Source organism: Anolis carolinensis, chromosome 3, assembly GCF_035594765.1.
Source record: "Anolis carolinensis isolate JA03-04 chromosome 3, rAnoCar3.1.pri, whole genome shotgun sequence".
Lineage (NCBI taxonomy): Eukaryota > Metazoa > Chordata > Lepidosauria > Squamata > Dactyloidae > Anolis > Anolis carolinensis.
In genome coordinates, this window is record NC_085843.1 from 44,086,107 (window position 1) to 44,110,601 (window position 24,495).

The 24,495-nt window shown below is 38.4% G+C and overlaps 2 protein-coding genes and 1 long non-coding RNA gene across 9 annotated transcripts in view; 2 read left to right on the forward strand and 1 right to left on the reverse strand.

The window, feature by feature from the left end:
• Nucleotides 1–17,926, forward strand: part of cep97 (centrosomal protein 97) — a 28,092-nt gene extending 10,166 nt beyond the window's left edge. For all 3 annotated transcript variants that reach the window (XM_008107812.2, XM_016992571.2, XM_003219176.4), the window contains exons 4-11: nt 269–370; nt 1,406–1,519; nt 4,092–4,258; nt 5,506–5,670; nt 9,008–9,141; nt 10,185–10,959; nt 12,473–12,548; nt 12,810–17,926. In XM_008107812.2, the coding sequence (XP_008106019.1) occupies nt 269–370; nt 1,406–1,519; nt 4,092–4,258; nt 5,506–5,670; nt 9,008–9,141; nt 10,185–10,959; nt 12,473–12,548; nt 12,810–13,511 (2,235 nt within the window). In that variant the 3' untranslated portion in view covers nt 13,512–17,926. The remainder of the gene's footprint in view (nt 1–268; nt 371–1,405; nt 1,520–4,091; nt 4,259–5,505; nt 5,671–9,007; nt 9,142–10,184; nt 10,960–12,472; nt 12,549–12,809) is intronic.
• Nucleotides 10,075–21,774, reverse strand: LOC103278403 (uncharacterized). Of its 4 annotated transcripts, none has more exons than XR_010004109.1 (3): nt 21,375–21,774; nt 12,913–13,413; nt 10,075–10,471 (listed from the first exon to the last, which is right to left on the reverse strand). It is a non-coding gene; the product is annotated as an uncharacterized LOC103278403 (long non-coding RNA). The 4 variants fall into 4 exon arrangements; XR_010004110.1 differs by adding an exon at nt 19,684–19,750 and having other exon boundaries at nt 10,075–13,413; XR_010004107.1 differs by having other exon boundaries at nt 13,319–13,413; nt 21,375–21,756.
• A 58-nt stretch (nt 21,775–21,832) lies between these two features.
• nxpe3 (neurexophilin and PC-esterase domain family member 3) overlaps nt 21,833–24,495 on the forward strand; it is a 28,885-nt gene continuing 26,222 nt past the window's right edge. For both annotated transcript variants that reach the window (XM_008107808.2, XM_008107810.2), the window contains exon 1: nt 21,833–21,970. The gene's annotated coding sequence lies outside the window, so the exon portion shown is untranslated. The remainder of the gene's footprint in view (nt 21,971–24,495) is intronic.

Below are 24,495 nucleotides of genomic sequence, written 5' to 3' on the forward strand. Positions count from 1 at the left end.
TATTGCCTCAATTTCATCTTTTGTTTTTGTTTTTGTTCTGCTTGATTTTTTATTTTTAATGGTATTGTACGTTTATTTTTGGTTTTATGTTCTCTTGAACCTGAACATTAAATAAATTCATCCTGAATGTTAGATTTCAATTACACTTGAATTACTTGCAAAATGTTTTCTGCTAATTTCATATTAAACGAATGATTGAATTGCACATTCAAAAACAAATGCAATGTTTTTGAACATTCATAATACTAACATTTTTCTCTTTATATAGACTATAGATCAGATCAATTGCTGCACATCTCTTCAACACCTTGACCTATCAGACAACAATATATCCCAAATAGGAGACATCTCTAAGCTCTTGTCTCTAAAGGTGAATGCTGTTTGGTTGTTTTGGATTGGATTTTTTTTTGCTGCAATGACTGCCCTTAATTATGACACAATATTCTACAATTATGAGGTGACAAATTCCACTGTATCCAGTGGGACTTTCTGTTGGGTGGTCACATATAGGATTGCATGGTAACACACTTTCAGATTTAATTTTGGATGTTCTATATACAAATTATTTTAAAATAGGTTGAATCTAGAGCATGTTCATTACACTTTGGGATTTCTAGTCATAACTAGTCCTATTCATTTTACTGTATCAAATCTGTGATAAGCTTTCTTGATTTCATTTAGCACACTGCTGCATGGGCAGCTTTGAGAGCTTCACTTGTATCCCTAGAATTCCTGGGGGCCTTCTTTTTGCTGAAACAGCTGCTGTCATTGAAGATGCTGTAGAAATCCCAGTGATTTCGCTAGGAAACAGAACTCAGAATGCACTTTTTCCAGCACAAAATTGTTCCTAACAATTCAATAAGATGTCAGGCACCCAATTCTGCAGAGAAACTAGAGGCATAAGGAGAGTTGCCCAAATGTGTTGTCTTTCTCTAGCTCCAGTGGGGAAGACAAACCACATTCCTAACTGAATTTTGGGGGAGCAATTGTAGTGCCATGGGCTGCTTAAATGACAGTTGAGGCCACATGATAAAAGAGGATAATCTTATCCTCTGAAACCAAAAGGAATATAAAGAGGCAGCTGTTCTTTTGGTATGTTGTTTGCCTTAAATTTAATGGAAGTACTGTGGTCAGACATTTTACAATTTCTAGAATCCAATGTTGCACTGTTATTTTTTTAGAGTGGATTCTAGAGCATGGGGAACTCTAGAGTGTAGGAAATATCTCCGTCTTTCTTCAATTGGTGGAAGTAATTCTGTTATTAACGCAATTTGTACTCTATTCTGTTATTTCACAATTATATGTTCTAATAATAAAATATACCTCTTAAAAATTCAAACCACTTTATGTAGAGTGAATCAAAGGTCATTTATAACATATTTTCTTCTTTTTGGTGTCTCTCAAGACTCTGTTGCTGCATGGAAATATTATAACAACATTACGGATGGCACCTTCTTGCTTGCCACAGAGTCTAGCTATTCTGTCCTTGGCAGAAAATGAAATCAGAGACTTAAATGAGGTAGGAATAATATATCTCATTAAAAATGAATGTAAGTATCCTAATAAGTAATTAATTTTATATACTGCTCTATTGTATTTTCAACTAAATTTCATTTATTGTATTTTTAATTTTCTATAGGGAAACTCCATAAAGTAGCTGTTGGCATAGGGCAATTGTGGGTTCTAAAATTAAATCAATAATTAACAATTATGAAGCAGTTATTTCTGAAGACATGTGTGACAGTTTCTTTTAGTAACAATTATTTTGTGATACACCTGAATTGTTATTATTAACATTATTATTTTAATGTCCTTAATAATTATTAAGCACTGTACAAAAACTTTTAAAATGAGACCATCCCTATTTGCATGATATAATTTAATAGGCATGACACAAAAGAAATAGTGAGGATAGAATATACTTAAAGAGAATATAGGAACTAATTTCAAAAATTAAAACATTCTCATAGCAACTAGCTTGAATGAAGTAAAAAAGAACCCAAATTATTCCTATCATACTGCACTCTTACAGCACTATATTCCACTCTAATTGCAATGGCAAGATTTTATGAAATCCTGGGATTCATGGTTTAGGAAGGGTCATTTAGTATTCTCAGCCAGAGAGTTCTTGGGTCGCACTAAAACTATGAAACTCAGGACTTACATTATGTCAACATGGCATTCAAAGTGGAATATAGTACGGTAAGTTAGAGTGTGATAGGGCCAAGTGAGCTTCACCGTCTCATCTCTTTTTGTAGTTCTATGTGAGATGACAACTAAAGAATGAGAGGGAGCCAGACGCCAGGTGGGCTTTTCAACTGACCATTATCCCGTCTCTCTTTCCACCATATAATGTTGCATTGCAGGACATTCTGCTTTCGATTCCTTTTTGCTTTAGCAACTCAAGTGAAATGCATTGCTGCAGTGAATCTCCTCCTGCTTGAATCCATCACTGCTTTTATGAACCCATGTTCAAACACAGATTTTAAATCCCCTGATTTTCAAAATATTTTGATTAACCTTCCCCAATAATAAATGATGCTGTCAGTTTGAACTATAGGGCAGGAATTGGTGCCTCTTCCTGGAATTCTGAGTTTACCTAAATGTCTGGATCAAACATGGCTCTGAGATTATGTGAATATTTTGTAAAAATAATGAACTTAAATCCCTTAATGGGTGTCAGTCAATAGTATCAACACGTAATATTGCATCTACACACTATTCTGTCTTAGAGGTGTTTGTATGGTGAGAACAGCTTTCATTTCAAACAGCTGAAATGAATTTATTTATTTACCATATTTCTACCCTGCCCTTCTCAGCAATGTATAGTTCAATAATAATAATAATAATAATAATAATAATAACAACAACTTTGTTTTTATACCCCACTACCATCTCCCCGAAGGGACTCGGGGCAGCTTAGAGGTGGGATCAAACCCAGAGCATACAACACAGTTAAAAACATAACATATAACAGTCTAATTAAAACAATTTAAAAAACAGGGTATAAAAACATCATTAAAAGTGTATCAAAACCAACCACAACAACCAGTAACCAAAAAAATGGTGGGCATGATCAGACTAGAGAAGGCTGGGCATGGACTTGTGCAAAAAGCAGACTATAGGGCCAGGGCTGGGGGTAAATTGCTGAGTACAATCTATCAGTAAATTAGGGCTGGGCATTAATGAACAGGGCCTAACCATCATCCAGTTTTCAGGTCCCTGTGGAAGGCAGACAGAGTGGGGGCTAGAAGCATCTGCTAGCTACAGTAGAGTTCCGGTTAACCGAGTTCCGGTTAACCGACACTCCCTATTATCTGACGTCCCAGGCCCCTTGAGAGGCGCCCGTGCGCGTTGCTAGGTAGCTTGCTATCCACCTAGCAACGTGCACAGGTGCCTCCCAAGGGGCGGGGCGGCGAGCACTCGGCTTAGAAAGTGCCTCTATGTATTGCTAGATAGCTTGCTATCTACCTAGCAACACGCACGGGCGCCTCCCAAGAGTCGGGGCAGAAGCGCTCCTGCGCGTTGGTAGGTAGCTTATGGGCCTCCCTATTATCAGTCGATCTAGTTATTCGACATTCGGCCCACCCATTTATGTCGAATAACCGGAACTCTACTGTATTTTGTTTTCCTGATTATAATGCTCTAGAGATCGCTCTGCAGCTCTCCCTTTTGTTCTGAAGCATATCAAACAATTCTAAATACTACATAGTAGTCACAACCGTGTATACGTATCAATTGAATACAGCCATTTGGTTGCAAAGGCTTTGATAAAAAGTCATAATTTGTCTAATTTGAAGGTGAAATGAAACCAAAGAAAGCGATAATTGGGCATTAGATCATTATTAAATCCAAAATAAGCAACTGTCAAAATAACAGTGACATTTCTGAAAACATCAGATTGTGGTAAGTGTGGTAAGCTTCTAGTCACACAGAACATAAAAAGTCAGTTTATCAGTAAAAAAGTCACAATCTAGCAACTCCTCTAACCCTCTATGTATCAATAGAACATAACTTGACACAGTACTGTATTCAGTTTTTGAAATTGCTGAACATTGACCCACAAAGCTTTTTTTAATTTTTTTTTCCAGATTTCTTTCTTGGCTTCTCTCCCTGAACTAGAACAATTATCAATTATGAACAATCCCTGTGTGATGGCCACACCTTCTATTCCAGGGTTTGATTATCGACCGTATATTGTCAGTTGGTGTCTTAGTCTTAAAGTCCTTGATGGCTATGTGATTTCTCAGAAGGAGAGGTGAGAAAATTAAAGCCACGGGGGAACAAACATCACTTAATGGCAACAACATCCTTTATGGGGTTTTTAAAAATGAAATTACTTACCTCCCTACTTCCTTTTGCTTTGAATATCTAAATAACTACTGCTGTTGTCATTACCTAGCTTTGTCAAATAGCAGCTGTAGAGCAGTGCTACCCACAGAGGGGTAATAAATATCACTAAACAGCAATAACATCCTGTATGTTTGTTTTTTATCAAAATTAATTGCTTTGACTTTGAACTACAGCTTTTACATGAGCTAGGTTTGACAAATAACAGCTGCACAGCAGTATAATTCAAGGGTGACAGTCCATGTGCTGGTCTCTGTGCCATTGATTGCCCATTTCTAAGAAACGGTGTTAAAATGGTAACAAAATAGCACAGATGTGAAGCTGGTTCCATAGTCCACTGGGAAAAATGTGGTACTCCACATTATATATCCTGAGAAACACGGCTGTACAGAATATGCATGGATTTTAATGTTTTTTCAGGTCGGAGTATACTACAATTTCAGCAACTACAGGCATTTCTGTGGTTGCTAAATTGGGTGCATATCCCCTGAAGAAGGCCAATCAATAACACTATGTAACAAAATTTGAAACATTTTCTGTTCTGGGTTTGAAAGTACTATTTCCAGTTTAATTGTGCGGTACTTACTCTGAAAGTAGTTGTTATACTCCAGAAATTTTGTTTTTGTGTCTGGCACAAACTATGTTGAATTGATTGAGACTCTGTGAGATATTCATTGAAGAACTATAGCAAAATATGCTGCAGGATGTCCTGCAAAAACAAAGTTTTGCAGTTTAATCAACCTTTTCCATGTTTTTTGATGCATCCAGTTAGGAAATGATATTTATGACAAGGAGCAAAAATTGTGTAACGTAGTGTAATATAAAGGCTGAAACAGGTTGGGCTTTATATAAAGCAAAATAACCAGCCTGTTTAATAAAATATGAACATTATCAGTCACATGAAGATCTGTTTCTTCTTTTGCCTATGGATTCTAATATGTACTTTTCATTATGGTCTTAGTATAAAGATCCTTCTTTCAGTGCTTTCCTGTGCTTCCTTCTTCTAGAATTGGCTCTGAGGGTTTGTTTGTTTGTTTTTTTTGGGGGGGGGGCATTTAATTATATAGCTCATTGTCTATTTCAAATATAAAGGACATTTCAATACACATTAAATATTTCCGACCAAGCTGATGGGTGTCCATTTCTTTCCTATAGCTTGAAAGCAGAATGGCTTTACAGTCAGGGAAAGGGAAGATCATTTAGGCCAAGCCAGCACATTCAGTTAGTACAGTATCTGGCCAGTGTGTGTCCCCTTACTACTATGTTTGGGCTCCAAACTGCTGAGGATGCCAAACTGGAAAAAATATTACATAAACAACGGTAAGATCATTATATTCTGTTGTTAGTAGATAAAGTAAACAAATACATGCATTTGTCTGTGTCTGTCTGAGTCTGATCCATTCATGGATCATTACATAGATTTGTAAATAGCCAATGATAAAAATGTCACTACTGTAAAAAAAATTAAGATGGTTTGTAGCATTAGATACTGGATTGAAGCAGGCAAAAATTGTTATGCTGTTAGCATATCTGGTCTGTTACTTACTTATCCTGAAGGCTACCAGGAAAGGAGTCCCCTCTGAATACTCAAGTTTCCCAGAAACCCTTGGCCCATTCTTTTGTGAAGAAGCCAAATTTATGTGGCAAAGCTGTGGTATTTTATAGCAGAACAGCTACAATAAAACACCTACTCCTTCAGCATGAGAACAGAGAAGAAAGGAGGGTGAATGAATAACCCAATTAAGTTCATGCATTTTAGCTGGGAAAAATAGTTATCTTTGGAATGTTTAGAAGCAAAGTGAAGGATCCAGCACTAATAATATTCAAGGGTATTAAAGAAACATGTAGAAGTAATTTCAGAATCACTTGCAATGATCTTTGAGAATTCTTGAAGAATAGAAGTTCCAGCAGACTGGAGGAAGACAAATTTCCTCATCTTCAAAAAGGGGACCAAAACAAGTACTGCCAGTCAGCATGAAATCAATACCAGGAAAGATTCTGGAGCAGATCATTAAACAGACAATCTGTAAGCACTTAGAAAGGAATACTATACTCACAAAAAGTCAACATGGGTTTGCAGTCATGCCAGATGAACCTTATCTCATTTTATGATAGTTACATGCATGGTACATGAAGGGAATGCTGTGAATGTAACATATCTCAATTTTAGAAAGGCCTTTGACAAGATCCCCATGACAAGCTAGCAAAATGTAGGCTAAACAGTAGTACTGATATGTGGGTTGGAATTTTTTTAGCTGGCTGAACCCAAGGGGTGCTCACCAATGGTTCTTCTTCATTCTGGAGAGAAGGGACCAGTGGGGTGCCAAAGGATTCTGTCCTGTCCTGACTTGGATGACAGAATAGAAGACACATTTATCAAATTTGCAGATGACACCTAATAGGGAGGGATAGCTAGTACTCCAGAGTACAGGATCAAAATCCAAAATGACAGATTAGTGACCTGGATCAAATGTAACAATGAATTTCAACAGGAAGAAATGTAAGGTACTCCCCTTAGGCAGAAAAAGTGAAATATAGGATAGGTGATACCTGGTTTGAAAACAGTACATGTGAAAGGGATCTGGGAGCCTTAATAGACCACAAGCTGAACATGATTAAAAAACAGTGTGACTCTAGGCTGCATTGATTGCAATATAGTATCAAGATTGAGGGAAGTTAGAGTCCCTCTCAATTCTTCTTTGGTCAGACCTCATTTGTCTCCGGTTCTGGACACTATAATTCAAGAAGCATATTGACAAACTGGAATGTGTCCAAGGAAGGATTACCAAATTGTTCAAAAGACAAAAACGTTGAGGTGTGCTTAGACAGCTTGGACATGATAGCCATATTTAAATACAGGGTGTTTGAAAAAGAACTCCCTAGTTTTAAGTTAAAACACATTAAAACTAGGGAGTTCTTTTTCAAACACCCAGTTTTTTGAAAGAATGTCCATATTGAGAAGGGGAAAACTTGTTTTCTGTTGCTCTGGAAACTAGGACACAGAGCAATAGATTCAAATTGCAGGAAAAAAGAATCCACCTATTACCATAAAGCTGTTTGACTGTGGAATATGCTGTCCCAGTGTGCTGGAGGTTGGATGTCAAACTGTTAGGAGTGTTTTGATGTGTGTTCCTCCATGGCATGGGATTGGACTGAGTGGCCTTTGTGATCTCTTCCAACTCCATGATTCGATTACATATATAGAAATGTAACTTCTTTCACAGCAAGCTGTCATGATAGCTGTGAAACAGTTATATACTTGTGCCATTTCTCCCATGGCTTCTATCTCCACACTCTGCCTATGCCTTTCTATGCCCTAGCTCCATACTATGAAACCTAGGCACTTGAAACTAACAAGTATTCTAAGGGGACCCTAGGTTGTGCACTTCAACTTGTTTGGTTTTCTAAAATATGTTAATTCTAGTTACATGGAATTTGATTATAGGCTGAATCTTTAATCACTACTTGGTAGGCTTCCTTAACCTCCAGAGCTGATTAAATTGCAGTTTGGCTTGTTCATTTCTCCAGAAGGCCCTTAGATAAGTCCAAAATGCACAACTTGAAAAGATACAGTAGAAAAAAAATCCAGGGAAATAGACATAGAATGGGGAGAAAACAGAGGTGGCAAAAGATGTTGGAAAAACACATAGGTGCTAAGGAGCACATTTCACTCTGTAGGAAAGAGAGAACATTGGGGTATGTGAAGGAGCTTTTTTTGTGAGGTAGGTAGGGAGAAAAAAAGTACTTGGGATAGGTTGAGGCACTAAGGACTTCATCCCACAGAACATGTCAAGTGTTTGGGAGAGTAGGTTTTCCATAAAATTTCAGTACACTCTGTTTTGAAATTAAATGGAAGATTTTCCTACCTCCATAGCACCTAATCATTCTCCACTTTCTTCAAGATTTATTGGTTCGATTTACCATCACATAGTAAAGACTTGTTTCTCCCACTGTCCCTCTCCTGTTTTCTTTTCTTTCTTTTTTTAACTACTCTCTTCAGTTTACACCCCGAAAAACAACAACATATATAGTGGGGTTATTCTTGCTTTCTTCCAGGTGGGAAGGGGGAAATGAAGCATTAGCTCTCTTAAATCTCTCTCTGCTGTCCTTTTGATAGGCAAAAGCAGCACAGCAGAAGTTTCAGGCAAGAGTTCAAAAGGACTTTTATGACCTGACACAGGAAGGGGGAGCTGAAAGCTTGCTTAGGTTACAGAGACCGAAAGCTCAGGATTTGCATGCTTGCTATTTTCTCCGGAATGTTTTGAATATTTTGTTTGCTAACGGTAATTTAATTGTGTGTGATGAAGTCATAAGAAGTTCCTAGCCTTTGCGAAACTGTGCGTTTCTGGTTTTCTATTTAAAGCAGTGGTTCTCAACCCATGGGTCCCCAGATGTTTTGGCCTACAACTCTCAGAAATCCCAGCCAGTTTACCAGCTGTTAGGATTTCTGGGAGTTGAAGGCTAAAACATCTGTGGTTGAGCACCACTGATTTAAAGCAATGAAATAACAACCTGTCGGCTTCATATTGGACATCATCAATGAAAGGAACTATTTTATAGAAAATATTTTACCTGTGTTTGTTATTTTTACTGCAAACTTCTCTGCTTCAGTATTTTAAGTTAACAAATGAAACCAGGCTCTGACATTTATCTTCAGGTTGCACCAGAAGCAACTCATGTACCAAAGTCAAGCTGAAGATCCATCTGTATATTCATCTCTGCAGAAAGGGCTGCCTGCTAGTAGTGAGCCAAACAGTCCTGTCCACAGGCCACAAATAATGATTGAAAGTGGTAAGATTCCTACTCTCCTGCTACTGGAAATAGGTCTATTGTACACTAGTTAACAATAACAATTTCTGTTGACTAGGGATCAAACAGCCATAGAACGGGCATTAGGAAAAATCTATAGCTTTACATTACATTACTTGCAACAGATGAGTGTGAGGGAGTTGAACCTAAAGAGCATAAATGTCTGGGATGTTGAGCTACTGATAGATGGATCTGTAATATAAAATGTAACAGGTAAAGATTTCTTTTCTTTTTTTAACCAACACATGTAAAATGTCTTAAACAGCTGTGTCACTCTCTGTTTTGTCTGAAGTTCTGGGTCTTCTTCAGTGCAGCCTTGCTTTGAGTTATCCTTTTGTCACACTGTGAATGTAACACCAGTGTTTGATTTCTTATTGCTTTATTGTGATTGTTTGCACAGTTAGAGATTTTTGAAAAGACCAGCAAGGTGTTATTTGCGTGTGTAACTTCTCTACAGTGCACAGTAATCAAGGTCAGGTGCCCCCTTGGAGTAGTTCTTGATGTAGAACCTGAAATCTCTTTAATGAGTCTGGTCAAATTTATTTTCTATGTTCTGTCTTGTTCATACTGGAGTTTGACAGAATATAGGAAACCAGATTTTATGAATATAGTGGGGCTTTCTGATCTGTTTTCCTGATACATAGTTTCAACTGAACACAGCTAGTCACAGCCACTACTTAAATTGGCAGTGACATGCACACAGACTATTTGTCATCACCATTTAATAATATGGGGCAGTACCATTTGCATTATTGCCATCTGCAATGGAGACCTTTTCCTCTCCTTCATGACATGGCTGATCTTCAACTTTAGTATACATTGTCCTGCCTACAGTGTAATTACTGCAGTTGGTGGACTGGTGTACATGGAAAGTAATGGGCAGATGTTGAAGTAATGACTGACAGGAAGGTGCTCTCTGGGAGCCAGTTCTGTTTATTAGTGTGTTAGTGCATAATTTATGTCTGACAAAATACATAATAATAGAAGGCATTGTAGTCCATTTCTATTTCATTTACATTTCCCAGAACCTGTTATCAAGAAGAATACTTGGGTTGCAATAAAGTCCAATGATGACCATTCCTATGCAGTCAAGAATGTGTCTCCAGCCTCAGTGCAGGCTGAAGGAAGTACTTGTGAGGATTTTTATCTGGATGACATACAAACTGATGAAGACAAATTGAACAGTAGTCTTCTGTCCTCTGAATCAACTTTTATGCCAGTTGCTTCAGGACAATCTCCCGTGTCTCCTAGTATTGGAGAGCTGAGGCTTCAAGGAATAGATGCTGATATGGAGGACTTAGGGGCTGCCGATCTGGAGATTAATAAACAAGATAAAGGAAAAGATAAGACCTCTATGGTTCATGGAGAGTATGCCATCAAATCAGCAAACATTATAAAAACTCAAAAAGAAGATCAAGACAAGGACACATTGTCCACTTCTAGTTTATCAGTAGCCACTGTCACTCTACCTGCTGTCATTAGCAGTTGTCAAGCACCTTCTGAAGACCATCTGGAGCTGAATGGCCTCAAGCAATCGAGTGCAACTGAAGAGAACTTAGTCAAAACTGTCACCTCTGCCAAACCTCTAGAAGATGCATCTACTAACCCTCCTGATGTATCTACATTAATTAAAGGGGAAGGTGTGCTTGAAGAAATGAACAGAGCAGCCATCAAGCTTCAAGCCTGTTGGAGAGGATTTTATACAAGGAACTATAATCTCAAAGCCAAGGAGGCGCGCTATGAGATTAGACTCCGCAGAATGCAGGAGCATATTATACATTTAACAGAAGAAATCAACCAGTAAGTGACCAGCCATTTTCAAGATGAAAGTTCATAGTATAGAAATTATGCTGTTGCAATTGGAGTTAATCTTTAAACTTTACCTTGTTTACAATGACACTAGAACAGTAGCAGGATGCAGTTGTTTCATTATCAATTGGTAAGGGTGTATGTTTTAATGTGTCGTTTCTTATTCTGTGTTCAGAGCAAGTTAGATAGTTACTGAGCAATAAATCTGAGTGGTTGTCTCTACTAGAGTAGATGGATGAACGAAATAGGAACTTAGTGAGTTAGTACCTTTTAAATTTTTGTTGATATAATGGATCTACAGTTGGGAGTAGAAGTGGGATTGAGGTCAATAAAGCTCATCAGCTTCAGAAGGTCTCAAAAGTAATGAGGCAATTTACTCTAAATAATAATACTTTTGATTTTTAATATACAAGAAGTGTAAAACATCCAGTGGAATCCACAGAAAAAATAAGAGTAATGTCTCAAGAAGCACAGTGTTGGGTCTCCCTAGGAGAAAATAGCAGGACTGAAGTATCTCAGCAAAGATACTTGCTTGGTACTTAGTTAGTGCTGCCCCAGATGATGGCACTGAACAATCTACTTCCTTAAATAAGGCAAGTAGCAGTGATCACCAACTCTGTGACAGATGTCCAAAATAGTTCAAAGACTGTTCATTAAATCCAGATTACTCTTCTGCAGGCCCTGTATTCAAAAAAGTCTGTTGATGTTGCTGCTTCATAACTGTCATTTTGCTACTGTATGAACCGTAATGTAAATATCTGATATGCAGGGTGTATTTTCATTCACTGGACTAAATTTGGCACAAATACCCAATATATCCATCCAAATTTGAATACTGGTGGGGTTGGGGGGATTAATTTTGTCATTTGGAAGTTGTAGTTGCAGGGATTTATAGTTCACTTATAATCAATGAGCATTCAGAACTCCACCAATGATGGAATTGAACCAAAATTGTCATGCAAAACTACCATGACTAGCAGGAAATACTGGAAGGGTTTGGTGGGCATTGACCTTGAGTTTTGGAGTTGTGGTTCCCCTATGTCCAGAGAACACTGTGGACTCAAATAATGATGGATCTGGACCAAACTTGGAAAGAATAGTAAATATGCCCAAATTTGAACAATGGTGGAGTTTGGGGAAAATAGACCTTGACATTTGGGAATTGTAGTTGCTAGGATTTATAGTTCACCTACAATCAAAGAGCCCCTTGAACCCCACTAACAATCAAATTGGGCCAAACTTCCTACATACAACCCCCAGAACCAACAGAAAATACTGGTCTCTGGCAACCCTTCTGAACCCTCCCCCCCCCCCTCGTGATACCCCCTCGTGACCCCCTAGGATCTCAACCCCCAGGTTGAGAAACACTGACCTAGTTAGTGTATAATACCTTCCAAAAGCCACTCTTGAAAGTCAATGAAAGAGTTCATCCATTGCTTCAGTAAACATGTTTGGATGGATTTGTAACCACATTAAAGACCCTCTATGTATTTACCATTTGTAGATTAAGGAAAGAAAAGGATGAAGAGAAGCTTCAAAGACTTGTGCAAGAAGAAGCTGTTAAATTTCTTTGGAACCAGGTAAAAATCATACATTTAAATCATTTTCTCCTCCATATCAATAAAAACTAAGGTGCCCTAGAAGATAAATGGAAGAGAACTATGTGTTGTATTCTCCAGTTGAGCTAAGGGATATTTTAAAGAACACATATTCTTATGGATATTGCTTTTGGTTATATATCTTCAATAGGGTGAGAGAAAACTGCATGTTTGTAAATACATGATATGCACGTATGACTCTTTTACTGATACTGTAATTTTCTCTCTCTGTGGTATTTACAGGTTAGATCTATCCAGGAGTGGCAGCTTTCAGTAAACCCACATCTGAATGCTCTCTGGCAATGTAACATTCCAAAATCAAATATTTTGAATCCCTCCAAGCTACCCATGGACTCTTCGGAACTCAATCAAAGGTCTTCTCCTGTTGATAGTTCAATGTGGCTGGTTTCAGATGCTAAGGCTGGTCATCCGAAATATACACCACAGTTTCCTGACTCGGGCTTCCATTCCTGTGTGACAGACCAGAATTGCCTTAATGAATCACAATGCCCTGAAGAAAAATGGGGGAAAGTAGAAGAAAGCTCCCTGGTGAATTCTTTGGAAACAATCATACCAAATGAAGATGACCTTCCAAGATGTCCATCAGAAACTGAGGCGATCTATAAGGAATGCAGTGAAGTGAGCTTCAGTAGTGATCAGGACAATAGTCTTCTCCAACAGTATTTAAAGTCTGTTGAGCAATTAGATATGGCTGATGACAAAACAAGTGAAGCAGAAAATAGCAGGCCTACCACAGCTCTTTCGTCAGAAGACCCGAACATTGGATGTAGTGCTGGGTTGGGCTCTCAAGGAGTGCTTGCATCAACACAAGATGGAATTGACCATTCTTCAGAAATCAGCCATTTGAAAAACAATGAGGCAGAAGGAAAACAGACAGATTGTGACACTTCATTCCAAGCATTTGCAGTTAGCATATCTGTGTAGCAGATCCACACTTTTTGTTATTTATACACATTTTCTATACTTTGGGGAAGGAGGAAATGAGGGACAGTTAAAACAAATTTGATTGTGAAGTACTTTGCTAATCCTAATCTCTAACACTGTGTTAAACTGTAACAGATATGTTTCACTATGATTAATTCAGTGCACTTACTTTTTTAATGTGATTTGAACAATGACAGGTTTCTAAGAAATATAATTTAAAAGATTGACTCCTTTTCATATTATCTTAGTTGAACTAAGCAGTTATCCCCCCCCAAAGAAAGATGAATAATACATTCTTACTATGATACTCATTTTAATAAACTATAGGAATAAAACAAAATAATGAATACTTGTAATATGAGACATATAGGAAGACAAGGCATTCACAATTAATGATAGGTCTTGACCAACAGTTCAAAAATATAATCTTCAACTCAGGAACTAAGCCATATCTTACTTTATGTTCTCTTTCTGTTGCATGTATGCAGTAAGTGGGAGTTTAATTTTAGGCCCTCCTGTGAATACCAAAATCTGGGGTGCTTAAGCTCCATTATATACAGTGCCATAGTAAAATGGTGTCTCTTTTATAAAATAGAAAAAGGTGTCCTTTTTGGATTTAAAAAAAAATGATTTTGAAACTATGGATGGTTAAATCCGTAGCTGCAGGATCCTCAGATAGAGACCAACTATATATTAGAACTTGGAATATTACATTTCAAAAGTCACTCGTTACTTTACTCATTGCTCTGATCAGGCAATACATCATTACTGTTAAACTGCAGTCCAGAAAGGTAACTCATTTATATATGAGTTTGCCATAGTATATAGGCAAATTCACTCTGGTTCCCCAAAGTGGCCAAATCAGATAGTATTATCTTGGAAATTCTGAGAAAAATGCATGCACAATGAAGCAATCCTTCCTAGTTGCAGCATGAAGCAGATACTTTTTCTCCTTCTCCCATTGCTCAGATTGAATAAGGCATATCAATCAAGTCATGAATAACAAGCAGCAAACTTGTTCCATTCTACTGAATAGTAGTGAATTACAACTACAGCCACGACAAGTAACTAATTGCCAATGTGACACAAGAACAAATGGCTTATGTCCTAGCTCTGGTACATTTCATTTTTTAATACAAGATTTGCTTACTTGTATATATCTTATTCGTACACAAATTATGCTTTTTGAGAACTCAGGGAAAGTGTTCTCTAAAGGTGATGGATGCAGTGGGAGATTTTAAGGGCTAAAGAGGAAGAAAGTAATCCTCTAGCACTACATTCCAGTGTTTTCTAAGTGAGGGTTGCTGGTAGAATTATTTTTATTATTTTATGTCAGTCATATGGGTGGGTGCGCCTTTTAGCTATGTATAGTGTGCTGTATTTATTTGGCAACTGAACCGTAAGAAAGATGGGCTGAATATAGATAAAGAAATTGCTTTGGTAGATGTCCTTGTCAGTAGGAAGGCAACAGGGCTGTGATTGGAGCTGATTGCTACAAAAGAACAATTCCTTATTAGAAAAACCATCTTTACTGCATTACAGAGACCTTTGGGTCTTGAACGTTCCCAAGAGGTGGCATGCAGACTGTTTTTCTCTTTAGAAAATTGCCAGAATTGCCATATGGCATTTTGCTGTAATCATGGAAAGAGGCATTTTGTCAAAGTGCTCATCACTTCAACTTGAACCTTCAGGTGTACTACTGTTGTATTTTGGAATTCAAGGTTTTATTCTGTGATCTTGTATTAGAAAAACAAAGATGAATGTGAGAAAGCTCAGTTGGTGATTTGCTTAGAGGGTCTTTAACCCTTATCTCAGCTGCGTTGGTTCAAGAAAGCCCATTGTGTTTTCATATTGCATCAATATTTCACTCATTCTTCCCTCATTTTAAAATGTCTTGGCATTATGAGAATTGCTTTCATAGTATGTGTAGATTATAATCCATTTCCAGTTCCAAATATGAAATTAATCTCTGTACATAAAAGCAGAACCACATAAATCCATTATGTTGATAAGAAATTAACTGAATAAATGACTACTCTATGCTATAGAGAGATGGCTGAGCACAAAGCTTTTACAGTGGGAAAGTTACTTCAAGAGTGTGCTTGAATTTCATCCTTCAGAATTGATAGGCGTTAAATACGATTGACATTTTTAAAAATTCTATACAATTATCTTTATAAAATAAAATGTCTGTTTCTTTTCATGAAAAACAAAGGGATTAAACACATCTGCCTTCCAGTCAACTTAATAAAACTTGTCTTCAATTTCCACAGAAATCGAATGAGAGTTGAAAGAGCCAGCATTTTAGATGGTTGGACAGTTGCAGAGAGCAGACAGGTGGAGTAAAAATATTGACAGAACATTGAAATAAAACCAGAATGAAAAACTAGATAGTGTAGCAATTTTAATACATCCCCAGGAAGTCAAAAGGTCTTTGTAAGTACCATAATGATTCTACAGAAAAGCCACATTTACAAGTAAGCTTCAGGATTTCCATAGTTTTTATTTATGGCAATGGAGCTTGAGCTTGAAAAGTCATGCACAAAGGTTTTTCCTTACAAATTAATATTACTTAATACAAGGGTGTGGGTTTGTTTTTGTTTTTTTGCTATCATGCTTATATCTGCATGTGTGAAGATATACACAATATAAAATATGAATATATACTCTTCCCAGTTTTGGCATACTAAACAGTTCCGTTTGGTATGCTTTGCTTTGCTTGTAGGCATCAGTTACAGGATATTGGTTACCTTCTACAGATCTACCTGTAACTCATATGAGTATATGTAAACATGCAGGAAAAAGTTGTAGCGTAAATATTAAGAATAAGCTTGGGAAAGGAAGAGTTAATTGCAAGAGTATTCAAGTATTAGCCCAGCAAACAACTCAAATAGTTCCTTTTGAACTGTCACTGAATTCATAAAATGTGTGGGTGTATATGTATGTGTGACAAAGAAAGAGAGAGCTTCGTATCCTCTGCTTTCTTTTTGCCAGTGGAGGCCAAAGGAACAGTAAGAAGTATGAAAACTTTTTTCAGGCATTTGATTTACTGTTTCCTGTGGGCTACATGCAACATAGTTAGACCATAAATGTAGTACAATCCACAAATCCACAAGTGATATCCTAGACTGGGTTGATATGCAAAACCACAAATAATAGTGAACCCTACTGAAATTAAGCCCTAAAATACCAGAGTCTTGCTGGAGGGCCTAAAAAATGTTGAGAGAGACTGTATCTTGGCAAAGAGATTAAATGAAGCCATGGCTACCAGTCCCATCGATAAGGGGATCATACTCTAGTTCTTGTTAGTCACAGCTATGTCCTATTGAGTCTAGGATCCCATGGCATTTAATTTTGCTTGTTTGGGAATGATCTGCTACGGTAGTTCTCGCCAATCTCCATGAAACTGCTGGAGGGGACAGCAAGAAGTTATGATCATTGAAGCGGTGCTATATAGAACTCCTAGTTTTATGCTACTGAGGCATAAAACTCATATGCCTTGTTTCTCATAACGCCTCCCTCCCCCCCCCCCCCCCCTCACACACACACTTTATAACAAGGCCACTTATGCAAAATGCTGGTTTTTTTTTTTTTAAAGTGCATTAAAATTTATATTTTCCTGTTAAACACCCTTGAGCATTGGACTACCAACTCTGGAGACTAGAGTTCAAATCCCTGCTCAGCCATAAACCCACTGGGTGACCTTGGGTAAGTCACTTTCTCAACCTCAGAGGAAAGCAGAGGAAACCACTGAACAAATCTTGCCAAGAAATTTTTCATAGGGTCACCATATAACAAACAATTTGGAAGGCTCAGAACAAGCAGCCTCCTTATAACTGTGTGCATTTTCAAGTGATTTAATTAAGGTTCTCTAGCATTTGCTTCATTTATGCATTATATTTAAACTCCAGCCATAACTATCTAGATACTTATTAAAATCAAATAGATTCTGCATTTTTTGTAAATGTTTTAGGACTGCATTTTCATCTTTGCCCTCAATTTTCAATTCTTTTTAAAAAAAGAAGCTAAGAATATTATATATTGGTAATAATAACATGATCAGAATTGAAAAGTTGAGCAAGTCCTGTGAAAGGTCTTCAGAGCTTTCAGAATGACATAGTGCTTAAGACTATGTCTTTTTCATATAAAAAAGCAACACAGGAGGGCCTAAGAGAAATACGTACATTTGTGTCCATGAACGGCTGTTACCATTATGAAAAAAGGCAATATAATTTGTTTCAGTTTGCTCAGTCAGGAACAAATGTAAGTATTATTCACTTTAAACTGAAAGTGTAATATGAATTTTATAACATTTTTTTACAAAAAGAAAATGGCCTGCATGCTATAGATCTTGAAAATTTGCAATTCTGATTAACTTGTATTGATGTAACAGAATAAACACTTTTTCCAAATTATGCGGGATGCTCTCTGTTTTATGAATTATTCTTGATTTATTTTTGTTCCTGCTGTGGCTGCCTGAGCCTTCTGTTCCCAATTTAACAGCTTGAAAGTTTCACATGGAGTCAGCATGATAAAACCAGGCTTTACTAGGACCCTGCTTTGCACTTTATCCACTTCCTGGCCCAGTGATATTCTGATGCACTAGTCTTTGCCTAGCCCTTCATAGTTGGCCATGTCCATTCTGAAGCTCTGGTCACTGAATGCTGGACTATGAGGAATTGCCTTTTACAAAAGGCTGAAATAAAATCAGATAATTCTTGCCAACAAAGAGCAGTCAAATTTGAACTCTATTAGCAGACTTCTTCAGAAATTCAATGTTCCCTGCCTTAAAGGGGAGTATATGGCTTCACAAAGGATGGAGACAGCCTAGGTCCCAAGAGAACTTGCTTTACTACTGCTAATTGAGTTTTGGCCAAGATGGGGAATGGTCCTCCAAACAAACTGAGAAACATCTGATACAAATGTTGGCCTGTGGCTCTAACATATTTCCTCTGTATGATTTTTAACTTCTTCTGATGAAGAAGCCAGTACAGCTTTAAAAACTTGCATAATGCACTTTGTGCTATTCAATATTTATTTTGTAAAGGTTTTTACAAACACAGGCCTTGCGGATTTTTCAGGCTTTGAAGTTCTCTGTAACTCTTCATCAGGCATGGGAAAATAATAACGAAGAGTACAACTCAAGAGTCGTGACAGATGAGTTTTGCAAGTCACCACCCAAATGTCTGCTGAGTCCTGCCCCTGTAAGGGGTTCTATGCCATCATAAAACTCCTGTTCTTGCAGAAGTGAATCTATTAGTTCTGGGTAAGGAATCAGGTATCCAAAAACAGAGTTGTGGTTTTCCACTTGAATAACAAAACTCGCAGAGACCTTTGTTCTTTCCCAAATAAGCAGTAAATACTTTCTTTCTCCTTTGTTGCATCAGTATACAATTATATACAAAATGTACAAACTTTACAGCTTCTTCTTCCTCACTACTCACAGCAGCAATTCTCCAACAAACTACAAATCACCAACTGTCCCTCATCAACACTCTTCAAACTTATTCAATATAACTACAACCTATATACTACTCTCATTTCATTAACCACCACACCCTAATTACAGCGGCGTAACTCTTACAGGTGGTTAGGCCGGAGGTATTAACTTAGAAAATGCCAGGTAATTTCCAAACCATGACAGCTCCTATCTCCATAGAACTAACAGTTCCTGTTTCAAAAAAATATTACCTTTTTGGACAGTGGCTAATAGAAAACCCTGTTTTGCTATGTGGCCAATACCATTTATGTTTCTATGCAAAGAGCACAGAGAAGCTGCAACTAAACTGTCAAGGATGTTTTCCTTGATTACTATTTGAAAGTATACCTTTAAAAGGCTGTCCTTGCACTTTAAAATCCAGAATATCCAGGGTTGAAGGAGAAAAACTCTGTGTGTGCTCAGAGGTTTTATTTCATACCCCCCAGGCATAATTCATGCTTGTAAAGTTTGCATGGATACTGTCACACATCCGAAGCCCATTTTGAAGGATCACAAAGGGGTCTTTTGGTGTATAACATGTTTTGCTTTGATGTCTACCTCTTCCTTTGCTGTATTTGCTTTGAATCTCGAAATTACAACATCCTTAGTCAGACAATAGCTTTGATCAGTGTCATCTAGCAACACACAAATTACGCAAAGGAGTGTGCAAACATGTGTACCAATTCACAGCACCTTGCAGAAGTATGCATTCTTTCTCTCCCACCACACCTTTGACTTCTCCACATTTTGCTGTTACTGCCTGGAATGACAAAAGCATCGTGTTCTTACCAAGGGCTATGAATTCCAACCAACTTCTTGCAAGGGGGTCTTGCAAAGCTGATTAGGAGGGCTTTAAATTAAGTTACAGGAGGATGGGAAACTATATTCTAGTGGTGGGGAGGAGGACACAAAGTGTGGATCTGGACTGTTTTTGAACAACAAACAATAAAAAATACAGATTTTATATAAATATCTGTATCCCTATATATACCGTATGTGTGTGTAAATATATACAGGTTGTAATGAGTTACAATTTTATAAATTGTCCCATTATTCAGTAGTAGATTTTATAATAGAACCATTCATAAAATCCAAACAAACAATAGCTATTTCTAATAAATAGCATTACAAAAGACCTAACCTGGGCAATGCCAGGTACCTAAGAAAGTGTGTGTGTGCATATAGATATAGATATCTCTCTCAATATTTATCTATATAGAATCTGTATTAAATTATATATATATATACACACACATACACACACACATGCAATAACAAATACAGATAGAAAGATAGATATAGGAATATTTATAATACAGTAGCGAGTTAAACTGGCGCAGCAGGTTAAACTACTAAGCTGCAGAACTTGCTGATTGGAAGGTTGGTAGTTCGAATCCGTAGGACGGGGTGAGCTCCCGTTTTTAGCCCAGCATCTTCTAGCCCAGCAGTTCAAAAACATGCAAATGTGAGTAAATAGGTACCACTCTAGTGGGAAGGTAAGGGTGCTCTATGCAGTCATGCTGGCCACATAACCTATGCCAGCTCTTCGGCTTAGAAATGGAGATGAGCACCAACCCCCAGAGCCAGACTTGACTAGGCTTAACGTCAAGGGGAAACCTTGACCTTTACAGTGTATATGTTGGATATGACTAAAAGCATATTTAATCTAACTTTTTGTTTAAACTGTGGTCTGATAGTTGCCTATGGGAAGCCTATTAGGAGGACATAAACGTGACAGTATTTTTTTTTGCATGTTTTGCAGTGTCAGAAGCAAAAGAAACACAATCCGAGATGCAAAGGCCAAATCGTCGTCAAATCATGGTGCTGAAGTTAAGGTTGTGAGGTCTGTTGGAAACTAGGAAAGATTACACAGAGATGCCATTGAAATCCACAAGCAGGTGGACAATTTCAACAGAAAGGAGGAAACCATGAAAATGAACAAAATCTGGCTACAAGTATACAGTAGAGTCTCACTAATCCAACATTCGCTTATCCAACGTTCTGGATTATCCAACGCATTTTTGTAGTCAATGTTTTCAATACATCATGATATTTTGGTGCTAAATTCATAAATACAGTAATTACTACGTAGCATTACTGCCTATTCAACTACTTTTTCTGTCAAATTTGTTGGATAACATGATGTTGTGGTGCTTAATTTGTAAAATCATAACCTATTTTGATGTTTAATAGGCTTTTTCTTAATCTCTCCTTATTATCCAACATATTCGCTTATCCAACGTTCTGCCGGCCCGTTTATGTTGGATAAGTGAGACTCTACTGTATATAAAATCAGGACAGGAAATAAAGAACACCACTCTGAAGAGAGGAATTCCAGATAAGAAACAATCAGGGTCAGCTAACACCTCGCAACAAAGGATTACCTCAGGCAGGGAGCAGCCAGGCTTTGAATCTGCAAGGCCATTCAATGCTAACCAAGGTGGCTTAAGCGGCTGAGGGGGAAAAGAAAGGGCTTGAGGCCGTTAGGAATGGTGGGAGTTGGAGTCCAAAACACCCGGAGGGCCTAAGTTTGCCCAGGCCTGCTCTAAATGCACCATCGGCAGGTGCATCGCAGCAGCAGCAGAAACAGAATGGGAAGCCACCGCCCAACGCAAGTCTATGGCAAGCGAAAGGGAAGATCGATAGGGATGCCGAGGAACCGCCCAGGCACATTGATGGTTGGGCTGATAGTTGCGTCCAATGGAAGGGGGCGAAAGGGCGCAACAGTTCCTCCCGAGGGCCCCCCCCCCCTAATTCGGGGTGGTCTCGTCCATCTCGCTACTGGGAGCCCGCCTCTCCAAGGGAAAGCAGCCAATCAGAGAAGGAGAAAGCTGAACGAGGGGAGGTGGGCGAGGCCAGCGTGGGGGAGAGAGAGAGCAGCTTCTCTGCTGTCTCTATTTGCCTCTTGAAGGAGGGGGAGGAAGAGAGCAAGAGGAGAGGGATACTGGGCACTGCTGGAAATCCTGGGCCTCTGAGTGGGGTGAGTTGGGGGTCTTGCTGGGAGCTTGTTCTCTTTTCCCACTGGGTGCAAGGGTTTTAGTAGTTGCTGTGATTGAAAAGCTATACAAGATTTGACGCAGAGATTGCATGGTGTGAGTGTTGCAGAAGGAATGTATTAAATTCTGTCATAATCTCATGAGCTGCAGCATTTAAAAAATTATTATTATTATTATTAGGTTACTGTGAGTTTTCCGGACAGTATGGCCATGTTCCAGAAGCATTCTCTCCTGACGTTTCGCCCACATCTATGGCAGGCATCCTCAGAGGTTGTGAGATCTGTTGGAAACCAGGCAAGTGGGGTTTATATATCTGTGGAAAGTCCAGGGTAGGAGAAAGGACTCTTGTCTGTTGGAGGCAAGTGTGAATGTTGCAATTAATCATCTTGATTAGTATTGAAAAGCCTTGCAGCTTCAAGGCCTGGCAGATCCCTGGCTGAACAAATGAACGAAATCTGGCTACCAATATTTTAAAAACTCTAAAATCGGGACAGTAAATAAAGACAGAACTCTGAAAACATGAGAATTCCAGGAATAAAATAATCAGGACCAGCTAACAGAGTGGTTCTCAACCTGGGGTCCCCAGATGTTTTTGGCCTACAACTCCCAGAAATCGCAGTTGAAGGGCAAAAAACATCTGGGGAACCCAGGTTGAGAACCACTGAGCAAACACCTCCCAACAAAGGATCCCCCAGGCAGGAATCAGCCAGGCCTTGAAGCTGCAAGGTTTTTCAATGCTAGCCAAGGTGATTAATTGCAACATTCATACTTGCCTCCATCAGACAAGAGTCCTTTCTCCCACCCTGGACCTTCCACAGATATATAAACCTCCCTTGCTTAATTTCAAACAGACCCCACAACCTCTGAGGATGCCTGCCATAGATGTGGGCGTAACGTCAGGAGATAATACTTCTGGAACATGGCCATACAGCCCGGAAAACTCACAGCAACCTTGTGATTCTGGCCATGAAAGCCTTCGACAACACAATGTTTTACTAACCATGCACAAACCCAAAACCCAACCCACGCTGAATAAACCCACTTCCTCATACCCATGCAGCCATCACCACGACCTTCCGTCATAAAGCACTGTGAAGCCTACAATCCAATGTATCTCTATCCTTGTTGATAACCTAATAATAGATTCCTAGTGGTGCTTTTTTCCCTCCTGCAGTTTTCAGGTTAGATACAGAATGAAGGGGATAAAGGATGCAGTAACTTGCCCAAAGCATCCATGGGTGCATCTACACCAGGCATGGGTAAATTTCGGCCCTCCAGGTGTTTTGGACTTCAACCTATAGGATTCCTAACTGCCGGTAGGCTATTAGGAATTGTGGGAGTTGAAGCCCAAAACACCTGGAGGGCCCCAGTTTGCCCATGCCTGATCTACACTGTAGAATTAATGCAGTTTGACATCACGATAATGCCCATGACTCAGTATTATGAAATCATGGGCGTTGTAGCTTTACAATATCCATAGCCTTCTCCTCAAAAGAGTAGCAAACCAAAAATCCCAGGAATCCCTATCATTGAGCCATGGCAGTTGAAGTGGTGTCAAACTGCTTTCATTCTACAGTGTAGATTCAACCAATACTAGGTATCTCCTAATGTACTAAAATGAAGGGATGCAGTGACTTGTCCAAACCAATCTTGTGCATCTGATGGTTGAGCTGGGACTTTGAACACAACTATCTTGAAGGGAAAGGGTTGTAATTTACCTCTTGCTCCAAAGCTAAAGTTCCATAGAGGGTTTCTTTTTCACTGAGTTTGCCCTTCTTGCTGCCTTCCTGACAGTGCAAAAACCTTTTGGTACTGCTGCTGAAGTTTTAGGTCTTCCTTTCTGAATTTCCAAATGGCTTTAGGCCAGATGAAATGACTTTTGCAATAATGGATTTCTTTGGCGAGAGATCCGTTATTGCAAAAGTAAATTTAAAATGGATCTGGAGCTACTTAAAAATCTTCAAGCTCAGCAAGGATTTTTTTGGGTTTTAGTAGTGTTGTTGTTTGTTATTGTTGTATCTCTTCAAGTCATCTCCGTCTTACAGCAACCTGAAGGCAAAGCTATTATTAGGTTACCTTGATAAGGGTGATTCAGAGAGGGTTTGTTATGGTCTTATTCTGAGACTGTTTGTTTGCATAACTCTTAATTATGTTCCATTAACCATAAATTTGCAAATTTGGTAGACATAATTCTTTTGGAGTGGTGCCTTGCTGACAACCCCTTCTATATAACCTGCTCCATTTTTCCTAGCTTGAGCACTTTTGTTGTTATTTTGGAGTAGTTTTGCTTTTCCTCTGTTATGCTTTCACCATCTTCTCTTTGTAGTTTTTCTTCCTTTTGCTTAAGACATAAACCAAAAAGCCTTATATTGTTTTTAATCTTTCTAACAAGCCTGAACTCATGCTACACTTTTGCTTTTCTGACTTTCTGCCTGGCTATTCATTTGAATACTTCTTTTGTGATTTCACCTTTTTTTCTATTTCTTGTACCTGTCCTTTTAAAATCTTA